This window comes from Eumetopias jubatus, unplaced genomic scaffold (genome assembly GCF_037043125.1).
Source record: "Eumetopias jubatus isolate StellerSeaLion01/CBP00866 unplaced genomic scaffold, mEumJub1_p1.0 scaffold_17, whole genome shotgun sequence".
NCBI classification, from domain to species: Eukaryota; Metazoa; Chordata; class Mammalia; order Carnivora; family Otariidae; genus Eumetopias; species Eumetopias jubatus.
The window spans coordinates 53,512,791-53,536,112 of record NW_028274823.1 but is presented as its reverse complement, the minus strand read 5'-3'; the positions used below and the strand labels follow the sequence as shown (position 1 = coordinate 53,536,112).

The following is a 23,322-nucleotide window of genomic DNA, read 5'->3' as shown; positions in this document are numbered from 1 at the left end:
ATGATTTAGAATCTCTTGTGTGCCAGGCACTGTCCTGGGTGCTGATGATGCAGCAGTGAACAGGTTAGTCAAGCTCCTGCAGGAAGCATAGATTCTCATGGGGAGAGCAAATAAACAACAAACGAATAAACAAGATAATTTCAGATAGCAGTATGAGCTGTGCGGAATGGCTGTGGTCCTGCTTTAGGTAAGGTGTTGGGGGAAGGCCTTTCTGGGAGGTAGTATGTAAGCTAAGACTGGGGGTGAGGAGCTAGGCAGGGGCAGAGCAGGAGGAAAAGTGTCTCATCCAGGCTGAGGATACAGCAAGTGCTAAGAAGAGAATGCAAACACATGTGGCTCTGGTAGCAAGGATGATAGTGGTACAAGAGCAAATGGGAGAAGTAGGCAGAGCCGGGTCAAGGTGGACCCTGTAGGCCATAGGGAAGAGCTTGGGTTTTACTGTCAGTGTGGTGGAACGCCGCCTGCTACGGAGGGTTTTAAGAAAGGGGTGAGCATTGTTTACTTTTTAAACAATCAGTCTGGAGATATGTGGACATGGACTGGAGAGGGGAAAAACTGGAAGCAGGGAGCTCTGTTGGAGGCTGTTGCAGTTGTACAGCCAGGAGAGGAAGGTGGATGGAGCAGGTGGGGTCACAACAGGACTTGCTGATGGGATTGGGGAGGGGGGCAGGGAGGAGGAAGCTGATTTGGCCAGAGCATAGGATGTGAGAGGAGAAGAGAGAAAGGTCTGGAAAGGGAGTGTGGGGTTGGATTGTGGAAGTGCTTGGATCTGTATCTGGAGGGCTCAAGGACAGCTTTTGATAGTGTTTGAGGAGGGGTGATCCTAACTAGGTTTTAAGATGACATCTCCCCTCAACAGCACAAAGACCGGTTCTACAGCTCGGGAAAGAGATGAGAAGGTCTGGAACCATAACAATGAGAGGCCAGAGGTAGCAACGTGCTCCAACTGAGGGCTGATCTCAAGGTCACTGATAAAGGATATAGACAGAGGCACCATATTGAATGCCAACATTGATCAATACCTTGGGCCAAAAGGAGCCTTGCAGCAAGAAACATCTGGCATGGCCCCTTGGCCAAGGGCCCCTCATCTGTCGCTGTTTTCCTGGAGCTTTTTCTTGGTCATGAGGAACCACGATAGAGTCCAGCGTTTGGGAAAGAGAGACCCAAACACAGGCATCGAGCTTTTAGAAACATTTGTAAACAGCCCATTGGAACTAGTCACGGGATGGTGAAGAGTTCCCCCAAGCCCCCCAGCTGGCCTTTGGCACTGCCATCCTGACTATGGATGGACTACATTCTGCTTTCAATTTTTCCTCAGAAAGACCTGTTACTCATTTTTCTTCTTGTCCCAAAGTATGTATACAACAAACATTTTGCTTTTGGGACTTAGATCTGCACTCAATTAAAGCCTCCACTAATGCAGTCCATCTTGCTGAGTAGCAATCAACCTCACTTTGAGGTTGAGCTCAGTGGAAAAATTAAAATTAACTGTCTTTGACAGGAAATTCCTCCCCACCATAAAGACTGTTCTCTCTGGGTTCAGCAACTGGGTTTCAACATAAGCAAATGGCAGTTTGAATAAATAGCAATTTGCTCTTTACTGCTGTTGGGGTCAAGGATCAGGGTAGATATGTGACAAGACTCATTGCCTGACACCTCCACAGTCAGCCCACAGAGCTGGTTTTAGCTGTGTCTGAGGGCAAGTAAAGGACTCCTGGGAAGGATCAGACCTTGGGGGTGTCTGAGGCCCTCTGCAGGTTTTCGGGGGCCCTGTGGCTGCCTGAGCCAGGCAAGGGAGGTGGTGTCCTTACACACCGCTCTGGAGATTTCCCTCTAGCTTGACACTCAGAGTCCAGTTGAGACTCTGAGTTGAGTCTCAAAAGAGTATCCATGGCAGAATGGGGATCTACAAATAGAGAAACTCTTAGAACCCTTGGTGTACATAGCGGCTGTGACGGAGGCAGGTCCCCAACTGACCCAAATGCCTGGCTCAGTGATTCTGGGAGTGGGGTGGGTCAGAGGGGGTCCCTAGCCCTGTATTGTGGTTTTCTTAAACCTTAGGGCCACCTGCTTAGATATGTTATGTGGGAAAGAGACTAAGAAATGTGCTTCTGCTGAGTAGAAAAGCTCCGTAGAAAAACAAACTTAGAAATTTACTCCTAGAACCTAGGTGATGCAGGAGCCTTAGTTTCTGGATGTTTAATAATAATAATAATAATAATAATAATAATAATAATAATAAAATCCTAATGTAAGCAATTTGTTTAAAGAATAATATGTCATCAAAATATGTCATCTAATTATAAAAATAACACATGCTCAGTGCAGAATGTGAAAAACATATTCCCTCCCCCCGACACAAAAATTTTCTACCCCCTAGAGAGAAAGTCTATTTGCTTTTTGATGTAAGATTCCCCAGTTGCTCTTCTATGCATAGATTTACAAATTTTACATAGAGATTTGTTTTAGGGTATGATACCATATGTAAGTTTCAAAAACTGTGACATGGTGATATATTGTAAATGTCTTCCTCTGTCAATGTATAGCCTTTAGTAGCTGCACGTTGTTCCATTCTGTAGGGAAATCTCAATTTTACCTCACCCAGCTCCTACTTTTGGACATTTGTCTCCTTTCCCTCTCACTCTGGCTCTATCTCTATCTTTATCTCTCTCCTGAAGGGGGAGTGGCGGGTATTATAAGAAACACTATAAATAAACAACTTTGCTGGATTTCTTTGGGCACATTTCTGATTATGTTTTTAGGAGAGACTTTTTTTTAATTTTTTAAGTGGAATTGCTGGGTCAATGGGTATGAGCATTTTTAACATGTTTGATATGTGTTACTAAATTATCCTCCAGAAAGCTTGCTCATTTTACATTGATTTTTATTCTTTGCTAATTTCATAGGCAAAAAAAAAGATGTCTCATTTTCATTCCTTTTAACAATGAGGTTGGACATTTTCTCACATGTCTGTTGGACTCGTGCAGTTTACTTTTGAAGAACATTGCCATAGCTCTGTTTTTGGCCCAATTCCCTTTATCTCCTCTCCGTGTGAAACCTCTGGCCTGGCTCTGGATTCTTACTCTAGATTGGAGGGCCAGGGAAATGACTTCCTTCTGGCATGGACCAGTTTCCTCATTCAGGGGCCTCCCCTCTCTTCCTCCTTACCTGGCCTGGCCCAGCCTCCTTCCAGCCCCTCTGAAGCTCCTCCAGGAAGCTTGTTTCAACCCACCACCCTTGAGGAATTACGAATAAGAGCACTCTTGGTGAAGCAGTCTCCTTGGGCAGCACTCCTGACATTTCACTTCTCCAGACCTCTCGGTGCCCTCCTGACTCCCAGCCCAAAGACCTCAGCATCTGCCTGAAAGCCCATTTTCCGCAGGTGTAGGCTCTTGCGCAGAGCGGAGGAGGGACTCGCATGTCTCCATCTACACAAGCCCTCCCCCAGCTCCCATGCGGTGGGAAACCAGCTGCTCCCACGTTGCCAGGATTCTGCACTGGACCCTGAAGAAAGACCGCTAATGATCAGGCAGTTCTCCACACCCTTATGTCTGGGAGGACCTGCTGATTTCCTGCCCCCGACTGTAATCTGGCACCCTGTTCCTTCTGGTGTGTCTGACGCATGTGGGCGTCATTTCCTGGGCATGACCCTGATGGGGACCCTCTCCTTTGGAGTCCTCACCATACCTACCCCCTGCAGGTAGATTTCAAAACAGTGGGCACATTTTGAGCTTTTGATCTCCATCAACTCACCTGCTATGAAAGGGGAATTCCCTGGCTTTCTAGTTTCTTGGGTGTTCTTGTTACTTGCTGACGATGAAGCTGTTTGCTTTTGAGGCCCCTCAGAACACACAGGGCTGACAGGTGCAGTGTGTAAGCTTACACAATGCTGCACGAACTAGAAGAGCTGAACCTCTGGGACCTTCAGTTTTCTTTCTTTGTTAAACAGAACCAATTACTCTGACGGCACTTTCCTTACAAGATGCTTGTAAAGTGAAGGACGCGATACTCTAGTTTCTTTGAAAGGTTAAAAGAAAAATTCAAGGGAGAAAAACAGTAGAAAGATGTACAACAAAATGTTATCGGTGGCTATCCCTGGGTAAGGGGATTATGGAGAGTTTGTCTTCTTTTCATTTGTAAATTTCCATAATGAATATGTCAGATATTCACTTAATAAGTAAGCGTATGCCATGATTTTATTGATGTTTTCCTTAGTTCTCAGGAGACACTGGCTACTCAAAGATATAAGGTGGCCCCAGCATTTTTAACTCTTGTTAGAAACCTCTTCATCGTCTGCCCCAGGGATGGAGGCTGAGAGGAGAAAGAGAATATTCGGAGGGAGGCCTGGAACTGAGAAATGATGTTGCATTAATAACTAGACTAGGCATTTGGCTATGCGTGAAAGGAAGTGGTTGATGTTGCTTGAGGCCCTCACTGAGAAGCTGGAAAGGCCCAGCCCGGTCCTCTCCCATTCACTCTGCCCATGACCGGTCCCCAGTTGTATTCAAGTCACCTTTGGTACTTGGAGGTTCAGAATCCAGGGTTTCTAGTTCTTTCCGTTAACATTCAGCTCGTTAAATTGTGAACCTTGGCTGTGCTTTCACTGCATCCTAAAGCAGCCATGGCCCACCCTGGAGAAGCCAGTCAAGGGTTAGCTCTGCTTGGTGCCTGAAGGCTGAATTAGTTCCTTCTTTTGGTGGGAAGAGGGTGTAGCTGTCCGGGTGCACCGGTGAGAGGCCCTCTTCATAGGCTGAGGGTCGTGTCAGCTGGCTGATTTGCTTTCACCTCACTTTCCAGCCTCTTCAACTACAGGCCAGGCCTGGGGAGATGCCTCTGCTTTTGAGGCTGTTGGTCTGGCTGAGAGGAGAAAAGCAGAAAGGGCAAGAGAGCAACTTGAAAGGGTGGTCAGGCTGAGTAGGAACGGCCACAGGGAGGAGTCCAGCTTTATGGGGAAGGGCGGCTGGCTATTGATGACCCCCAAAAGCCAGACCTTGGAGGCAACTGTATTCTAATAAAAATGGAGAGCTGCTTACCAGCCCCGCCGCTCAGGCGACAGAGCAACTTAGCACCATGGTGTTGGCTCACAGGGATGCTGACGTGGAGAGGGAGAAGAGCGATTTCTCAATTTTCCTGCTTCAGCCAAGCCTATGGGAGGCTGTCCTGCCTGGGAATTTGCAATCACTTCAACAGTAGCCAGGATATTTCCCCTCCTGCTGACTGCAGGGGGAAAAAAAAGAAAAAAGAAAAAAGATTTTGCTAAGCAAATGAAAGATGTGAATAAGATTAAAGGGAGAATATTTAAATTACAGAAACTTAGTGCTTTCAAGCATACTCAAGCACTTTTGAAGCACCCATTTAGGGACTGCTGATTGATAAGAGGCGATGAATTATTCTTATCTCATCATTGACGCCGGTCCCTGGCTCTCTGGAGGGCAACACTTGGTTAACCTAATTTGAATCTAATTTGAATGACTTAAAAGTAATAAAACAAGTATGTGCTTGAACCTAATAAAGCCTAATTTATTTAATAGCACATTTCTTAAAGAATTTCATTTTAGAGCTGGAAGGGACCTTTGAAATCATCCCTTTATTTTACAAATAAAGAAACTGAGTCCCAGAACAGGAAAATGTTGTGCTACAGGCCACACATAATGAGCACCCTCACTGGGGGGCTTGAACTCTGTGCCCTGATTCCCATTTGAGGCCCTATGCTCTACTCCAGACCCCCTACCAATCTCTGGGAAATGGGTGGGGAGAGGGTGGCTATGCCTTGAGCCAGCCAGAATGACTTCCTGGTGAGAATACCTGACCGGGGGCCAGTTGGCCTGGCCCAGCCCCTTCTGCTGACCCAGCAACTCAATACTAACCAGATCTCCCTCCCATCTGTAGCTCCTTCTCACCAGGCCGGCCGCAGCGGTGGTGTCAACTCTGCCCACCGTGGGCTGGCAAGCAATGGGGACTCGGAGTCACCAGGCACTCCACTTGGTGAATCCCCTTGGAATAAGCTGAGACTGAGAAAATGCTCTAGAAGTTCTGAAATCCCCAGGCCCCTAGGGTTTTAGTGTGGCACTGCCTCCGTAGGCCATGTGGGTTCATGGGAGGCCAGGGCAGGATCTGTGGGGGCGGCTGGTGCACGAGCCAGAGAAAGCCCCGTTAGGAGGGACCTTCCTTCCAACCTGACACCTTGGGTTCGTGATAACATCTCATGAGAGAAATTTGCCCAGAGGTGTTTTCTGCCTCAAGGCTGCCCTCAGCACAGAAGGACCCTTCATGGCAGAGCACAATGACTGTTCTTTGCCTACTTCTCACACTGGGAGTTGAATTTCGAGAACATGCCTGGTCTGTAGTTCACACTTACTTGGTGTGCCACTCACTGTGCCAAGTGGTAGATGTGTTAACTCACTGGATCCATATCTTATAGGTAAAGAAACAATCTCAGAAAGCGTGAGTGACTTGCCCAAGGCCACATGGGGACCAGTATTTGACCGGGCGCTGTGGCTTTGGAGCAGAGCCTTAGCCATTCTGCCTCTCTCCATAAAGAAGCCCTTGAGGGGCATAGAGAGGCCCTTGAGGGGAGAGGAAGGAGAAAAAGTGGCTGCTTCTTTAGGCTAAGTCTGGTCCCCAGCGGGTCCCAGGCATCACTGGTTTAGGCCAGAGATTTTGGCTACCCCAGGACATCCATCCTCACTCTTAGATCCTGACCACCCTAACTTCCAGAGCCTCGCTACTCGCCTTTCAAAAATCTTCAGTGCTTTTAAGGGAAGGAAAAATTCAACCTAAATGCAACTGTCAAATTAAAACCGAGGCTTCATGCATGAGGGGCCAGCGGTGAGCTTCTTGCTGCTGCTTTGGGCAACACCTACCAAAGAGACCAAGAAACAGAGGCAGCCCTGCGGTCTCTCAGCAGGGTTATAACCTCCATGTGGTTGCACTGGCAGCAGAATTAACTGCTCTCTCAAGAAGCATTTGTGAGTCTCATTACCCTGTAAGCGTGTCGGGGAGGAACCCTGAGCAGGAATGAGGACAAGCACCCCTGCCCCCACTGTGTACGCAGGTCACACACACTGACTGTGGAGCCTGCCCAGACCGGGCGTGTGTGTGTGTGTGTGTGAGTGTGAGTGTGTGTGTGTGTGTGTGTGTGTGTGTGTGTGTGTGTGTGTTTGTTCTGGGGCTCGACCAGGCGGTGCTGGAATGATTTGAAAGGGCAGTGACATTTCCCTGATTGAAGGAAGCAAGATTGTGGTCAGATGTCAAAGAGGCAAGCATATCTTACTGCATCACACCCTGTTGTCTGGCACTCTATTAACTAGAATTTGTCTGTCCTGTTCAGACCCTCCGTGGCTTCCTGAGGAGAGTGCCTTGGCTGGCATTCAGCCTTCCACAAGCTGGCCCTGACCTACCTTCCCACGTTTCTTTCTCACTAACTACAATAATGGTAATATTTGTATTTGCCTATACAAAATGTTCTTATATTCCGTATTTCTCTGAATCCTCTTCGTAATCATTTTTCGAGATGAGGACATAGGCACAGAGAAGTGAAAGGACCTGCCCAAAGCCACTACACCCGGAGTAGACTGTGGCCGTGGTAGACTATGCGTTACCCTTTGGAGTAGTTGCTGCCCCTCCCTAGGGACAGGTTACACTTTCCTGCCCTAGTAACATGAGGGTTTGGCTTGGACTTGCTTTGGCCACTGAAATATGTGGGCATAAGTGGCACATGTCACTTCTGAGTCCACTTGTGATTCTCCATGTCCCTTCTCTCTACCAGAAGACAGGCAGGATCCCAGGTAGGGGCTGCTCTGTCAGCCCAGATCCTGAGTCTTGGAGGGACATGTAGGTCGAGCAGAGTTAGAACTAGCCCACCTCGGACATGTCATGTGCATGAGAAATGACCCATTGCTGTGGTAGGCCACCAAGATGTTGGGGTCACCTGTTGCCACAGCACGGCTAAGTCTGAGCTGACCACGTGGTGGTCAAATGTGGCTCGGTTCTAGACCTCCTGAGAGTGTAGCTCTACCACGTTTATCCCCTGTGTTCCAGACAAACCACCCTGCTTATTCTCACCCCGTTCATTTCTTCATCCTGCGGTCTCTGCCCACGACTCTGTCGAAGTCCTACCCGTCTTCCGGAGTCATGTTTGGAATTCACCTCTTCTGTGACGCTTCCTCAGAATCATAATAGTACCAAACACTTAGCAGCATTTACTTACTATGTGCCTAGCAAACTCTACTTGTTTTAATTCATCTCATCTTCACAGCATGAAATGAGCCCTATCTCTGCTGCCATAGGAGGTGAAGAGAGGTAAAACAGATAGTCTAAGATCACAGAATTGGTGATTGGCAGAGCCAAGATTGAACCCCACACTCTTTCCACTCCACTACCCATTCTCCTTCTGTTCCCTGTTACATTTCTACACATCCCTTCTCCTCAGCTATAATAGTGCTTCTTTACCTGATTGACCACATTTTCTCGATCTGAGTTTAGGTATAAATTCCGCCATTTACTGGTGGTATGACCTCGGGCTGATCACTTAATTTCTCTGAGCCTCAATTTCCTCTTTGTATCCCGCACGGCACCTAGCAAGGTGCCTAGTAAATACCGACTGACTGAGCAAATGGATGAACTCTCTGAGCCCTAGTTTGCCCATTTGTAAAATGAGAGTAATAATGGAACCTCCTTCATTGGGTTGACTAGCACAGGGCAGAGCACATGGTAAGATGTATATGATACAATGTAGCTGTTACTATTATTAGCTGTAGGAAATGTAAATATAGTATATGACATACAGAGAAAAACTCTTCTCACTATGGGGGTTGGGTAAATCTAGCTTCACGGCAGAAGTTATTTGAGTGGTCATTGTAGAGGTCTAATGGAATCTGGACACAGAGATGAGGTGAAGGGCAGGGCCTCTTAGGCAAAGGGAACGGCATAGATAAAAGACACAGGGACAGCATAAGTCTTAAAATCTTAATCCTCCTTCCCCCAGTTATACCATTTTTAGGGTCAGATCTAAGGAAATAATCCTAAATATGAAAAGATTTATGCATAAAGATGGCACTGCAATATTTATAAAGGTGAGAACATGGAAATAACTGATAAGCCCAACAATAGGGAAGTGGTTAAATAAATGACCTTATATCCACCTGATATATTATTATCTGATATATAGCATGATATTATAATTAAATGTATGAGAAGTATGTAGTAAGGAAAAAGTTTATGAATGACGCTATGTGGGAAAAAAGATAAAATGAATAATCAGTATGGTTACAACTATATAAAAGCAAGTTTTAAAGCCAAAATAATAAATAAATAAATAAATAAATAAATAAATAAAATACACAGAAAGTCTAGGAGGAAATATTAATAGGAGTGGCTTCAGAGAATGGGGTTTGGTGATTGCTCTGAGAGATTTAAGTTTTCTTCCTTACATTAATCACTATTACTAGAGCTAACCTTTAATGAGCACTCACTATGTATTAGGCACTGCACTCACATTTTACATATACCATCTCACTTAATCCACACAACCCAATGAGGAAGGTCCTCTTGTTAACCCACTACAAATAGAGAACCTAAGACTTCTATATTTATACAATAACCATGTAATTACTTGTATAATAGGGAAACCAGATATTCACTGCATTTATGTAATACTTTATAACTAAGAGACAAGAGATTCAGATTCCCACCCCCTTCCTTTTTTTTTTTTTTTTTTTTTTGCTACTGCAGGGATAAAATACACATTGTTCTGCATGTTTCCTTATGTACTGTTACTCTTATTTTGGTAAATTACATTTCTTAAAGTGATATTGGGGTCAAGGTATATGTGTACCTTAGAAAGCAGATGGGTGGTTGCGTGGCAAGAAGATGGGGAATGGAGAATTTTGAGGTGGTTCCTTTTGAGGTGATGAAAATGCCTTCTTTCTGGGTGCCTGGGTGGCTCAGATGGTTAAGCATCTGCCTTCAGCTCAGGTCATGATCCCAGGGTCCTGGGATCGAGTCCCGCATCGGGCTCCCTGCTCCTTGGGAGCCTGCTTCTCCCTCTGCTTCTCTCTCTCTCTCTCTCTCTCCCCCCATCTCTCATGAATAAATAAATAAAATCTTTAAAAAAAAAAGAAAATGCTTTCTTTCTTTCTTTCTTTCTTTCTTTCTTTTTGAAAATGCTTTCGAATGAGTGGTGCTGGTTGCACAGCTTGGTAAATGTAATAAAGCCACTGAGTTGTGCACTTTAGAAAGGTGAATTTTATGGAATGTGAGCCATATCTCAATAAAGCTATTATTTTCAAAAAGAAAAACAGTACAGAGAGTCCCATATACCCATCACTGAGGTTCCCCTAATGTTCACAACTGGGAAATTATTGCATAAATTTCAGGATGGCACTACTATGGAATAGTAAAAGTACAGAATAGTACGATTCCTTTTTCCCCCCCTAAAATTGTTTAAAAGAAACGAAGACCCTTTATATGTGTGTATAGGTTACCTTACGTTTGCAATAGCGTACATAAAATAATGCAAGTATGCAAGTGAGCGTAATACTGGTTACTCAATGGCAGAATTAAGAGAGGACAGAGGGAAATTATGCAGTTTGTTTTTACAACCCTCTATTTAGTTTAATTCAGTATAAAAGGGCATGTAATTTTTCTAACTTTTTCAATTTAAAAATATTAAGAAAAAAAGGACAAGAGATGCTGCCCTTGGGATTTCCCGTGTCTAGACAGTTATCTCTAGGTTTTAAGTAGCAAGGTGTTTATTAACGTCACACATGCAGGGGTCCTTCACCATCACCTCCGGGGAGAGATGGAACCTGAGTAGGAATCCTGGGGAATGGAGGGAGGAGTAGGAGTGCTGGTTAAGGTAAAAGCTTCTGGGTTGGGCAGAAGTGCGTTTGAATCCCAGCTCTCTACCACCTACTGAGCTGTGGACCTTGGGCCAGTTGCTTAACTGCCCTGTGCCTTGTGGGAGAAATTAGATGTCCTCTTTCATTGGGCTATCGTGAAAATAAAATGAGATCATTCATGCAAGATGCTTAGCACAGTGCCTGGAACATAGTAATCAATAAATGCTAGGCATCATTATTATTATTAATATTATTTACAGTAGATGTTTCCCAGTTGTTTGAGGGAGTGGGAAATGGCTATAAACATCTAGAGGAGCGGATGATGACCTCAACCTTGCCAGGCCTACCATGCTTCCCAACACCTAGGTTGACGTGCCACCGATCTGAGCACTGACTTCCTTCTTGCTGGTATTATCCCCAGCTAAAGGAAAAGGCTCCGTTTCCCAGCCTCCCTTGCAGCAAGGGGCCAGGGAGGTCTTGGGTGACCCTTCCCTCTGGAAAGATGCCCTTTTGCTCTTCCTTTCTGTTTATGCTTCTGTGGCCTGGATCCATCCCACAGATGGTAGCTGGAGCCCTATCAGCACTCTTGGGCCATGCCACAACTTCGAGGAAGGATGGTGGGGCAGGAGCACAGGAGCCTGAGACCCTGATGCTCCTGGGGTTGCCATGCCAGCCCCAGCTGACCTTCCTCTGGACTTCTTCTATACAAAAGAGCAATAAACCTCTATGTTGCATAAGCCCCTTCTCTGGGTTTCCTAGACTATGAAAATAAAGCCAGCCCTAACTGAGTGCTCACAACACCACTAAGCTAAAAAGCAACAGCTCCTGGCTAAGAGCAGGTGAAGGGTGTGATGTGGGGAGGGGGGCTGGCTGCCTTCTCCTGGGTGAGGCCGGAGGTGGGGCTTGGCCTGGACACTTACTCATCACCGATGTAGAGCTGGGGCCAGACCTCGTTGACGTGGGTGTACTGAGGACTGCCCTTCCAGAAGAGACGCTCCAGCTCGAAGGCTCCGGGAGTGCAGTACTCATCCGCTTCTACCTCTCCCTCCACCTTTGGCGGCAGCCTCTTGGCAGGTGGGTAGGCATTTTGGAGGCTTGTCTTTGGTTCTCTGGATGTCATTTGGAGCCACGGGATTTTTTTTCCTTTCTGCAATTGGTCATGAGAGGGGGTCAGGACTATGGGTTAGCAGGGGACAGAGGTAGGGAATGGTCTTTACAAAAAGAGGTGGGGTTAAGCTGATCTTCAGAATCAGCAGGCATTTCGCCGGCCTGCTGTGCTCCCTCCTCCTCTCCCCAGGGCCACAGGGGTAACCAAGGAGGGCCATGATGGCAGTTACACAACACTTCACCAACGTTCCAGTCTCCTTCAGTGTGAGAGGGTTGGTGGCCCTCTGACATGGGCCAAGGAGGGTTTGCAGCAGACCTAAGACAGGCTTCAAGGCTCAGAAATCCCTGTAGGCTGCCAGTCCTTTGCCTCCTTTCTTTTAGCTTTTAGCCCCCCTTTGGTGCCTAGTTTTTCCTTTATCTGATTGGAATCTGTGGGCTCTGGCCATGGTTCCTGCCATTCCAGGCCTGTGATTCTCCACACCTGCAGGCAGCTGTCGGCTGGTGGAAAGGGCACACCTGTAAACCCAGAGCCTGTTTGATCCAAACAGCCATGCACGTTCTGGGAGCTTCAGGAGCCCTCAGCTGGGAGGAGGCTTGGCTGCGTGAGGGTCCCTCGGCGCGTTAGGGCAGTTGAAGGCAATGTTGGCGGCTCTCACTCGAGGGGATTGGCAGTTGTGCTAACCTACCGGGGGTCAGAGGAGATGTTCCAAGCTGGAAAGCTGTGTTTGGAGATTGAAATGCATATTTGGAGAGCATGTCAGGCTCTGCAAATGGAATGCGGGAGAAGAGTTTCCATTGTCCCCAAGGAAAGGAATTCACTGTGGAATTGGGCAGCGATGCATCTACACTCAGCCAGCCCGAGGGGAAGTTACACTCTTAGACTGAAAAGGGCAGCAAGACTGAGAACCATGGAGGTGAGTGATGGAGAGGGAGTGTTATTTATTTAACAAATACTTAGCTGGCCTTACTTTGCGCCAGGCACTGTTCCAAGTACTTTACAATTATTAAGTCATTTAATCTTCTTAACAACCTTCTGAGGTAGGCATTATTATTATTATCTCTATTTTACAGATGAGGAGAATTGTAAATTGAGAATGTCTGTAACACATGGTCTTGGTCTTCTGAGAAAGAAATAGTTGCTGGGAGATAGGGGTGGGGGTGCAGTGTGAGGGGGGCACGTCAGGGATTTGAAGAATATAAAAAAAGTTTGCTAGCATAGGGTGCCTCGGTGGTTCAGTCGGTTAAGCCTCCTCCGACTCTTGGTTACTGCTCAGGTCGAGATCTCAGGGTTGTGAGATTGAGCCCTGCGTCGGGCTCTACACTCAGCAAGGAGTCTGCTTGGGACTCTCTCTCCCTCTCCCACTGCCCCTCCCCACACACACTTGCACACTGCTGTTTTTCTCTCTCTCTTTCAAATAAACAAATCTTAAAAAAAAAAAGTTTGCTAGCTTCAGAGACCACTAGGATCATGTCAAAAGACTTAGAACACAACTCAGAGAGGTTGCCACTTGTCAAAAGGGGACAATTTGAATATGAATAATAAAAATAACTGCAATGGACTGAAACACATCAAACATTTAAATCTTAATGATACTTAAAACACTATTCACTGTTGGAAGATGTAGGGGACCCGCTCATTATTTTGCAGACAGATAAGTAGAAGGAAAGAATCTAGCATTTATTATTCCTTTCCGATACAAATCGTACTACTCTGTAGATGAGGGAAATTTGCTCTTTTATAGAAGTATTCCAGATAATAAGGAAGAAAGCCCCATTTTACAACACCTGATGGACTATTGGATATAGGCATTCAACTCTGACTGTTCACCACACAAGAAGAGAGAATCAGACATTACAGACCTTCTGTTGGGCGAACACACCATTGCCATGAGAATCTCGCCAAAGGAAAACCTGAATCCTAGCAAAGTCCTCAGAGTAGACCTAACAACCAATTTGCAGGAGATTCCAAGGACAGCTAAATTATACCACAGGTCCTTACCTTTTGGAAATACATATCAAAATATTCACAGATGAAATGATATAATGTTTGGGATTTGCTTCAAAAATAATATTCTTGGGTAAATATATCAATACATTTGTGTATGGGGTGGGGAGTAGAGGTGGAGGTAGGTAAGAGGCAGGATTGCCCATGGATGGTGGTGGTTGGGGTTGGATGATGGTTGCAAGGTAGCCACAGTTTCTCTGTGTGTCATTGATATTTTTCATTAAAAAATGTTAAGAAGAAAAGGAGTTAAGGAACCTGCTCTGAGGAACTGGATTCTCCCAAGTTCACAGCAGATGAATTAAAGGATCACTAGCTAGCTGTGTGTCTTTGCGGATTATGGGAAGCCAGGATTTGTGACTTCCTCCTGCAACATCCTGGGTTGGGGGTGACGGCAACAGAGGTGAACCTTCACTGGATTCTCTCGAAGTGTGATCTAAAGAGTGGGTCTGAATCATGTGGCACTTGCTAGAAATACAGATTCCTGGGTTACATCCTGGACTGGGGCTCGGAGCCTAGGAGTGTGTATGTTAACAAGCTCCCAAGTGAGTCCGATGCTCCCTGAAGATTGACAATGATTGCCCAAGAGTGTGGCTAAAGAGTCAAGGAACTGGTGAGTCAAGAGAAGGGTAGAGAAGGATTGAAGGTGCTCAGTATACTTCCTATCTTCTCACTGAAGGAGAGGCCATATCTCTAGCCCAGAATAAGGTGCAGGACTGGGAGGAGGGAAGAGCTGGATGACCTTACCCAGGGACTCCCTGATGATGGCTTTATTTCTTGAGCCCCAGTGTCTGACAGGTAGCAAATGGATGGAATGAGTGAGTGAATGGCTGAGGGGGAAGGGAATAAGGCCTGTGCTAACAAGGACTCAGCCAGAGGTGATGAGGCAGGTCTGAGTCTTTTGGCTAATGGAGGAGGGGCAAAGGTGAGCGATGGGCACCATGTAGCACAGATAGTCTCCTGTGGTTGCTCAGGCCCAAACTCTGCTGTGGGGCCTGCCTGCTGGTGTTTCCAGTCACAAAGGGAGGAGTTGTTTCCAGGGATGGCCAGAAACTTCTGTTGTGGGAACCAGCCCAAACAACCCTGTCGGCCACTAAAGGAGGCTTTAGAGAGGTGATTACGCTGGAGTAAATTGCATTCTGAAACCTCTGCCTGCCTCCTTTGATCACTGAAGCTGACCTCACCCTTGCGGAGGCTGTTCCTCCTTCATTACACTGTGGAAGGAGCCACCCCCATCTCCATCCCCATCCCCGTGCTGAAAGCCTCGGCTGGATTTCCAGACAGAAGAGGAAGTGGTGCGGTCTACCCAGAGCAGCTTGGCACGCAGAAGGAGCTCTGGGATCTATTATCCTCCAGTGTGCAGATTTGATGGGGGAAGAGAACAAAGCACAGAACAGTCCAGAAACCACAGACCTGTAATCTTTCCAAATCCTGAAGGCGGCTTGTGTGCATCCTTCTCTGCACGGCTCCCAAATTTCTGAATCTCAGAGAGGCCGAGAGTGTCTGTTTCCCAGACCACAGCCAAAATGGAAGGGGAAGACAAATCTGTTCTGTTTGGTTTCCATAGATTCGACCCAGAGATTAACTGCCAAGGTCTCGATGACACACACAATATCAATCACAGGCTAAATGTCATAATGAGAGCTGGGCAGGTTGTCAAGAGAGGCCTCCAGGTTTCTGTTACAGCTTCATATTTAAAGGTTTGGTCCCAGGAAACCAAATGCCAACCTGAAGACTACTTGGCCTGTCTCCTCCTCAAAGGATAGCAAACTCGGGCTCCTTCCTGGAGGGGCCGCAGGTAACATCGAGGAGGGAAGTGGGTTGGGTGTTAGAGAATAAAACAGACAAAACCCCTAACTGTTGGCCTCAGGCAGGAGACAACAGGGAGGGGTGGGGACTGTGGCAGCAAAGAGAGCAACTTCTCCCCTGAAGGGCACAGCAGCTTATCCTTCCCTGTGGGAATGCGAGCCCAGATTGTCTGATGTTTTTATGAGAAGTCAGAAAGCCAGAGTTTTGGGAGAAATCTGCTGCTGTTTACATGTAGGCAGCTGAAGGAGAGGCTATCCTTGCCCTGTTCCATTCCTCGGCTCAGATGGCGGCCGTGTAAGTGGGCAGTCCCCCTTACACTACACAAAAGGCTTCCTCCCTCAAGCCCCCATATCTCCCTGCTGGAGGGTGTTTTCTGGTCTTTGTGCTGGTCAGGGCTAAAATAGGAGGAGTTACTCTCAAAAGTTATTGCTAATGAGGGGCAGGTGTTGGTGAATAGGCACCCCAGCTTCCTCCCCGCTCAGTGGGACCTCGGTGGGAAGTCTGCCCAGAGTGCTAACCTGCTGCTGCTCATCCTGTCGGGCTCTCTTCCCTCCCAGACTCACCTCACTCAGCTCCGCGCTCCTGGAGCGCCTTACAAATAAACAACTTGAACCCAAACCCTTGTCTCAGGGTCAGCTCTTGAGGGAACCTAAACTAAGACACTTACTGCTAATTTTATTTTATTTTATTTTTTTTTAAAGATGTTATTTATTTGACAGAGAGAGACACAGCGAGAGCTGGAACACAAGCAGGGGGAGTGGGAGAGGGAGAAGCAGGCTTCCCGCCAAGCAGGGAGCCCAATGTGGGGCTCGATCCCAGGACCCCAGGATCATGACCTGAGCCGAAGGCAGACACTTAACGACTGAGCCACCCAGGTGCTCGACACTTACTGCTAATTTTAAAACATTTGAAGATACTGTGATAACAGAGAATTCAGAGGCCAAGTGATAATTGACCACTAAGACCTAGAGTGGCATTTCCCTCTGTCGAACAGTGGCCTTGACTTCGAGGTGCTGTTTCCAGGAATAATTAACACAGGGGCCTCTTGTTAATTCTGACTCCATTTCACAATTTTCGATGGTACCGCTCACGTTTGGTTAAAGGGTTCCCCTGCCCAATGAGGGAAGGCTTTGAATGAATTCGAAACTGTCATTTCAACACCGTAATTGGACTTTATGTAAAAACAAAACAAAACACCTTATTAGTTTTGTTTGTTTGTTTGTTTTTTTTAACTAGAAGAAAAAAAGCAAAATGTCAATGCCATGAGCAAGTGGCAGGACTCCGGGAGATTTTTTTTTTCTGTTTTCTGTTTTGGGATTCTTTGAATAAATAATCACATTTTAGAATAAATCACCATGTCTATATTTTTAAACTGTGCTGACCAAACAGAATAGCTGGACAGGAAGCTGCCTGTGACTTCTACTTTGTGATTTCTACTCTATCTTCCTTGCTCCCGGGCCCTGGCACTTTCCTGGGGCCCCTCGGCCTCCCTGTCCCTCTCTCCCTACATTTACAGGCTCGAGGCCCTCACCTGCTCTCACAGCCCCAACAATCACTGAAGACTCTCAGATCTATACATCGCATCCTCCCCGAGGGGCACTTTCTTCTTGATAAAATGGAGCCATAACAAGAAGGGTAAAGATAGTTTTAAAAACAAGCAAATAAGGGTGCCTGGGTGGCTTAGTTTGTTGAGTGTCCGTCCGACTCTTGGTATTGGCTCAGGGTTGTGGGATCGAGCCCTGCATCAGGCTTCATGCTCATCGAGGAGTCGGCTTGAGATTCTCTCTCCCTCTCCCTCTGCCCCTCCTGCTCATGCACTGTCTCTCTCTCTCAAGTAAATAAATAAATATATATATATCTTTTTAAAAATTTAAAAAATAAAAACAAATAAACAAAAACCCAATCTGAATTCTTTCTAAGGTGGAGGATGGGAGCAGCCAGGTGGAGAGATATATTATTTATTTCAGTAGGAAAATTAAATCTCTAAGTAGACCCTTGAGCCTGCAAAGACTGGCCAGGTAACCACAGAATGCAAGCCACAGAATGGGCCTCCTGCCTCTTGCTCGACAAAAAATACCATTTGAGGACCCTTTAGATGAGAAAAAAGTAAGTCCTGAAGTATGACCGGGAGGGTGGTAGCACAAAGCAAAAAGAGCTAAATTATTCTGTACGAGGAAAAAGCAAGGGGAGTTCTGAGCCTCCTAGAACATTCCCCGAAGGGGCGAAGGGCCCTGCTGGAGGGAAGGGAGGGAGGATGCGGGCCGTAGACAGCCAGGTGTGGAGTGTCCAGCGCACACCATTCTGCTGAGAACAGAGATTCCCAGTGCTCTCCCGTGGCCCTGAGTGCCCTCCCAGTAAGTGTGAGATCCCCGAATGGAGCCATGCCCTCCTTGAAGCCTCTGGTAGCAGAGCCAGGCCTAGGTCATGTCAGAAGGTCATTCTAGGGGCACCTGGGTGGCTCAGTCAGTTAAGCATCTGCCTTCAGCTCAGGTCATGATCCCAGGGTCCTGGGATCAAGCCCCATATTGGGCTCCTTGCTCCGCGGGAAGCCTGCTTCTCCCTCTCCCACTCCCCCTGCTTGTGCTCTCTCTCTCTCTCTATGATAGATAGATGATAGATAGATAGATAGACAGACAGACAGACAGACAATAAAAGAAAAGAAGGGGAAGAAAAACCAAATAGGTACAGGGTCTTGGAAGAGGCCCATGTAAGTGTGGGGCTCTGAAGCTTTGGGGTAAATCCACCTCTGAGGTGGATTCCTTCTGCTCTGACTGGAGACAGACCCCAGGTGAAGAGAGCAGCGCCCTTCCCCTGCCCGGCAGTGCCCGAGCCGGGGTCCTTGAAGGGCCTAGCGCCCCTCCCCTGCCCTGCGGTGCCCAAGCCGGGGTCCTTGAACTGCCTCACCTGGTCTTGCTTTAGCCTGAGTTAGCCAACATCAGGGGTGCTCCAGTGGGTCACAAATGGGCATGAGGAGTGACCTCATTTTCTTTTTGACTTCACCTCATAGATTAGGCCTGGCCCTGCCCTCCACCCCCAGGCTTTCCTCTCTTAAGCACCAGGTATGGGTTGGGCCAGAGATAGCTCTGCCTTCTAGAAGTTTTTGGTCTAGTAGAGCAGTTTCTACAGTAATCTTAAAACAATCTCCTCTCTCTTTGAAGTCATCCTGTATCGGTGCATATGCGTACATTGCGTATTTCCCTCGCTAGTGCATTGGGATCATGGGGGACAGTTAGTCTGTATTTAAATGCGTGCACACCACACTTCTTCTGCGACACCACCCAAGTTGGGCTTGGAATGTGCCTTGAAAGAAGAGGGAGAATAAAAATGTTACTGTGGTTGGGTAAGTCACTGTAGTAGGAGAGTAATACCTTCTGCTGGGGTATGTGGAGGGCTGGAATTTGGCAGCAGTGTGGGTATATAAATAAACATATTTTTAATTTACTGCAAGTTACTGCTTGTCTTTACGCATCTTAAACCTATAAAAATGATCCCAACTAGGAAATAAAAGTTGTGGATTTTTAAAAAAAATTAAAACCCAGACGTGAAAACCCGGGAATTTTTTGTTGCCTATAATTTAATTCCTAACGTATCTGACACAATCCAAGTTTAACGGATTTTTTTTCTTTTCAATTCTGGCAAGCATGTTAACAGGAGGCAATTATGTGAATTAACAGAAAATCCTTTTATTAAAAAAACAGAAAAGCCTTCATTTAAAGAGGTAATTTAATATTCTTTCTGTGATGGTGTTGATGTCATAACTTGTTTGATTAACTCTTCAAATGGTTTCAAAGCGCTTCAGGGTGGTAATTTATGAACTCCTAATTGATTTCCCCAATCTTGGTTTGGCAGAGTTGAGCCTCCCGGAAACCATGAGGAGGCTGGAGGCCCGTACTCGGCTTCCTCCTCAGACATGGGAGCGGGCTGAGATGGACTCTACCTCTGCGGCCTGGACCCCAGTAGGGGAGAAGAGGCTCTGGCACAGGGGACCAGAGACCATGACGTCTGACTGGGCCAGCTGTGGTTCCTGACTCCTAAGCAGCTGGGCTTTTTGCCTCCTCTGAGGATGTGTGGAAATACTGCAGGAGATTTCACAGCTCATGAATTCAGGAATAGATGGCCTCTTAGCCCACAACTTTTAAAAACTATTTCCCACTATGCGTCACCCCAAAACACGAGGCTTCAGTGAATGAGGAAAAGACGAGGTGGGGAAGACGATGGGGGTGCAGCCCTTGCCATGGGCCTGTGACCTCTCCATTTCCCCATCTAGCCTTCTGTTACTCACTAGGCCTGTCTAAGTACTGTGCAGAGGCGGCTCTGGGCCTTGGGAGAGCTTTGGGCCAAGTACTCACTTCTTAAAGCTGCCATGAAAGCTCACTGAGTAATCAAGGCCTGGCAGGACCCCGGGAAATAATCATACAGTTGTTACCTTTATTGTGTACCCCGTGATAATCTATTCTCAAACCCCTCAGCGAATAGCTGCCCCCACTTCACAGATGAGCAAAATGAGGGTCAGAGGTTAGGACCACGACACTAAGTGGTATGACTGGGACTCCACCCAGGCAGCCAAGCATCCCCACCCCTGTCAATAGAAGGTCACTGTATTCTTGGTCACAAGGTTTACGCTCCTGAGGGCAGGCCTGGGCCTTTCATTTTGGGGCCTCCATCCCTAAGGTGCATCCCAGAGTAATGTGCAGTCATGCAAAGAGCTCTCGCTGGCCTTGGGGTCTAACAAACCTGGGCTTTGGCTTCCTCATCTGTAGAATGGGGATAATATCCACATCACTGGTTGTTGGACTAAATGAGATGATGTAAGTCCTTGGCACATCAACAGGGGATGAGAAAATGTTCCATGAAAGGGGATAAGGAAGCCATGGGGAGGCTGGATGGTAAATTCCCAACTGTGTTGGGAGCTAAGTTCTGAGCCAAGAGTAGGGAATAGTAGGTAGAGCCATTTAGCCAGGGCCAAGGGTCTCTGTAGGGTATGATAAGATGGGGCACAAATAAGCCTGAACATCTTCCCATGGGTGATGGGGCTCATTTGCTCACCTGCAAAGTATAAGCAAGGCTTTGGGGAGGAGGAGAAAGGACTCTCTCCAGCCTGCTGACATCTGGTGGCCACGCCTGGCTGCTATGAGACTCGCCCCTCTATTTACTGTGGAAGTGGGGGGCCCAGACCATCAACGGTCACTGGACACAAAAATTCAAACACTGTCTGCTGTGGAGACAGGCTGCAGAGGACAAATGGAGCTGTGACCCCAGGCACCACTATCTGGAGTGGCTGTTCTCTGGGGACCAGGCCCAGGTTGGCACTCCGGCATCCAGGGAAGCAGGGGAGTGCGATGTCACCCCTGCGCCCACCCGTGGAGGGGCACCAGAGCACAGTGCCTGTGCCGTCAGACTTGAAAGACTCGAAGGTACGCCCTGCTACTGTCTGGGCTGTGTGACATGGACAAACCACTCCACTCCTTTGTGTCTCAACTTCCTCATCTGAAAATGGAGATAATGAGGTGCCTCCCTCATAGGGCTGTTGCAGTTCTGAGGAGTAAATGTGTTCATACTTACAAGAAAAGCTATTGGAACCATGCCGGACATGTTGTCAGTACCAGGAAACATTACAGAGCCAACACCCACTGCGTGGAGGGCAGATGGCCCCCACTCCAGGTGGCCCCAGCTGGGCCTCAGCAGGGTGACGGGAAATGTGAACAGCCAGGCCTCCAGCCTCAGTGCCCCTGCTCTGCTCCTCATCCCTTGTGGGGTAGGCAAGAGCCATAGGAACCCTACCCTCAGACAGAACTCAGAGTCCCTTCCAACCCAGTGACACCCCAGGACTGAAATGTTCTCAGGGAGGGCTTCCAGCTTACCGGATAGTGGTGAACCATGGCCTCCCTTGTCACCCTTAGCACAGATGTGAACAGCCCCCTAACTCCTCAGACCCTCTCCCACTACCCACCCCCTAAACCCAGGCCCAAGCCTCTTTCCTTATACAGATCTCAGCTCAGAGGCCCTTCAAATATTATTTATAAATGTCATTGGTGGGACCCAAGTGATTTTCTCACAAAAAGAACAAGAGGGGGCCACAAGCGAAAGGTCAGGGCAACTGAACAAACACCAGGTACCAGGGACACTCGAGTGCTGGGGCCCGAAGTGAGGAGGCCTCTCCACGCATGCACCTCAGGCCCCCTCCCTTCTGACTTGGGCGCTTTTTCCCTTGGAACGTTTTCAGCTTTCCAGAACAGTCAGAGCCCCCCTCTCCCCACAGCTCTCGGGTTCTAGGCCCATGAGGAGCCACTGGGCCTCAGGACAAGAGCACCAGGGTCTACTGGGAGAGCCCTGGTCTCAGAGGCAGGATGGCTTCCCACTTTCTTATCTATACATGCTGCTGTCTTGGTCAAGTGGTTCTGTCCCTTGGTGACCCAGTCTCCCCCTCTCTACCAGGGCACTCATCCCACCAGCATGGGGAAAAGCTTTAAAAATGGTCACTCTTTCCAAATGATGCTTAGCATTATCCAGAACACAGAAAGAGTTCTCATGCCTGGGATTCTGAGTCCTATTATTTGTAATTTGTGCTGCCCTACACAGGATGTGAGTCCCTGCAGTGTTTCTCTCTGCTGAGAGATCTCCTGCTGAGATTTCCTTCCCCTCTGCTGGCCAAATGGACAAATGTAGAACCTAGCTGGAAAGTGACATGTGATCCAGTACATCTAATTCCTCACAAGGGCCCGCTAAGCTTTGACCCACCCGATTATCCGTTAGAAATGGTCACTGAATTGGAAGCTCAGATTGAGAGGGAGGGAAGTTGAGAACATTCCATGGAGACTCTAGAGAAAGATGGGGCCACAAGAAGCCTGTCATACTAAAAGGATGTCGGCTGTTCTCTGCCATTCTAGAAACAGAGTGGAAAGGGATCTTCTAACCCCCACACCCAGGCCCCCAAAGAACGTGGCTGGGCCCGAGAGGTGTCAGCCTCCCCGCCAAAGGGCCTTACCTGTGTGCGCTGGGGCCTGGCTGGGTCAGGAGGTGCTGGTCTGTGTGGCGTGTGGCAGCCGCACACCCGGCCACCTCCACTGACATCCAAGAGCCTATTTTTAGGGTCAGATCTGCTGACGCTGACCTTGCCTGCTGCCCAGTCTGGGAAGAGACCCGTGGCATCTGCTTGCAAAATGATGTGCCAGTGTGACCTGAAACCCTTGACTTTGGGAGCCCTGTACCTGGAGCCCACATGCTTGTCCCAGAGGCAGGACACATGGCCACCCAGCGTGGGGACAGGCAGGGGGATTTCCCAGCTTTGTCTTCTTGGGATGGACGAGGCCAGGTGTCCGTGGGGCCCTGCCCTGGGCTTTGTTCCAGAACAGCTGAAACAGGGGAGGTTTGCCAGCTGATGCAGAGCCTGTGGGAGGGTTGGGAGCACCCAGACTGGAGAAGGACTCTCCACTCCAGTCCTCTTCTAGGAGCTCAAGCAGCCATCTCTGGGTGGAGGTGTGGGGGGTGCGGATGGAATGCATGTGCAGTACGGGGGCAATCCGTGAAACACAGCAGACAGAGACTCTGTAAGCTGGAGTTCGT

At 47.8% G+C, this 23,322-nt stretch overlaps 1 protein-coding gene across 2 annotated transcripts in view; it reads right to left on the bottom strand.

The window, feature by feature from the left end:
- DUSP29 (dual specificity phosphatase 29) overlaps positions 1-22,908 on the bottom strand; it is a 33,234-nt gene extending 10,326 nt beyond the window's left edge. Inside the window, exons 1-3 of one of the 2 annotated variants that reach the window (XM_088019986.1) lie at positions 22,745-22,830; positions 17,800-17,821; positions 11,762-11,988 (exon numbers count right to left, since the gene is read on the bottom strand). In XM_088019986.1, the coding sequence (XP_087876112.1) occupies positions 11,762-11,988; positions 17,800-17,821; positions 22,745-22,830 (335 nt within the window). Of the gene's footprint in view, positions 1-11,761; positions 11,995-17,799; positions 17,822-22,744 lie in introns of both variants that reach the window. The other variant, XM_028109493.2, reaches the window with a different exon arrangement.
- Between the last annotated feature and the right edge of the window lie 414 nt (positions 22,909-23,322).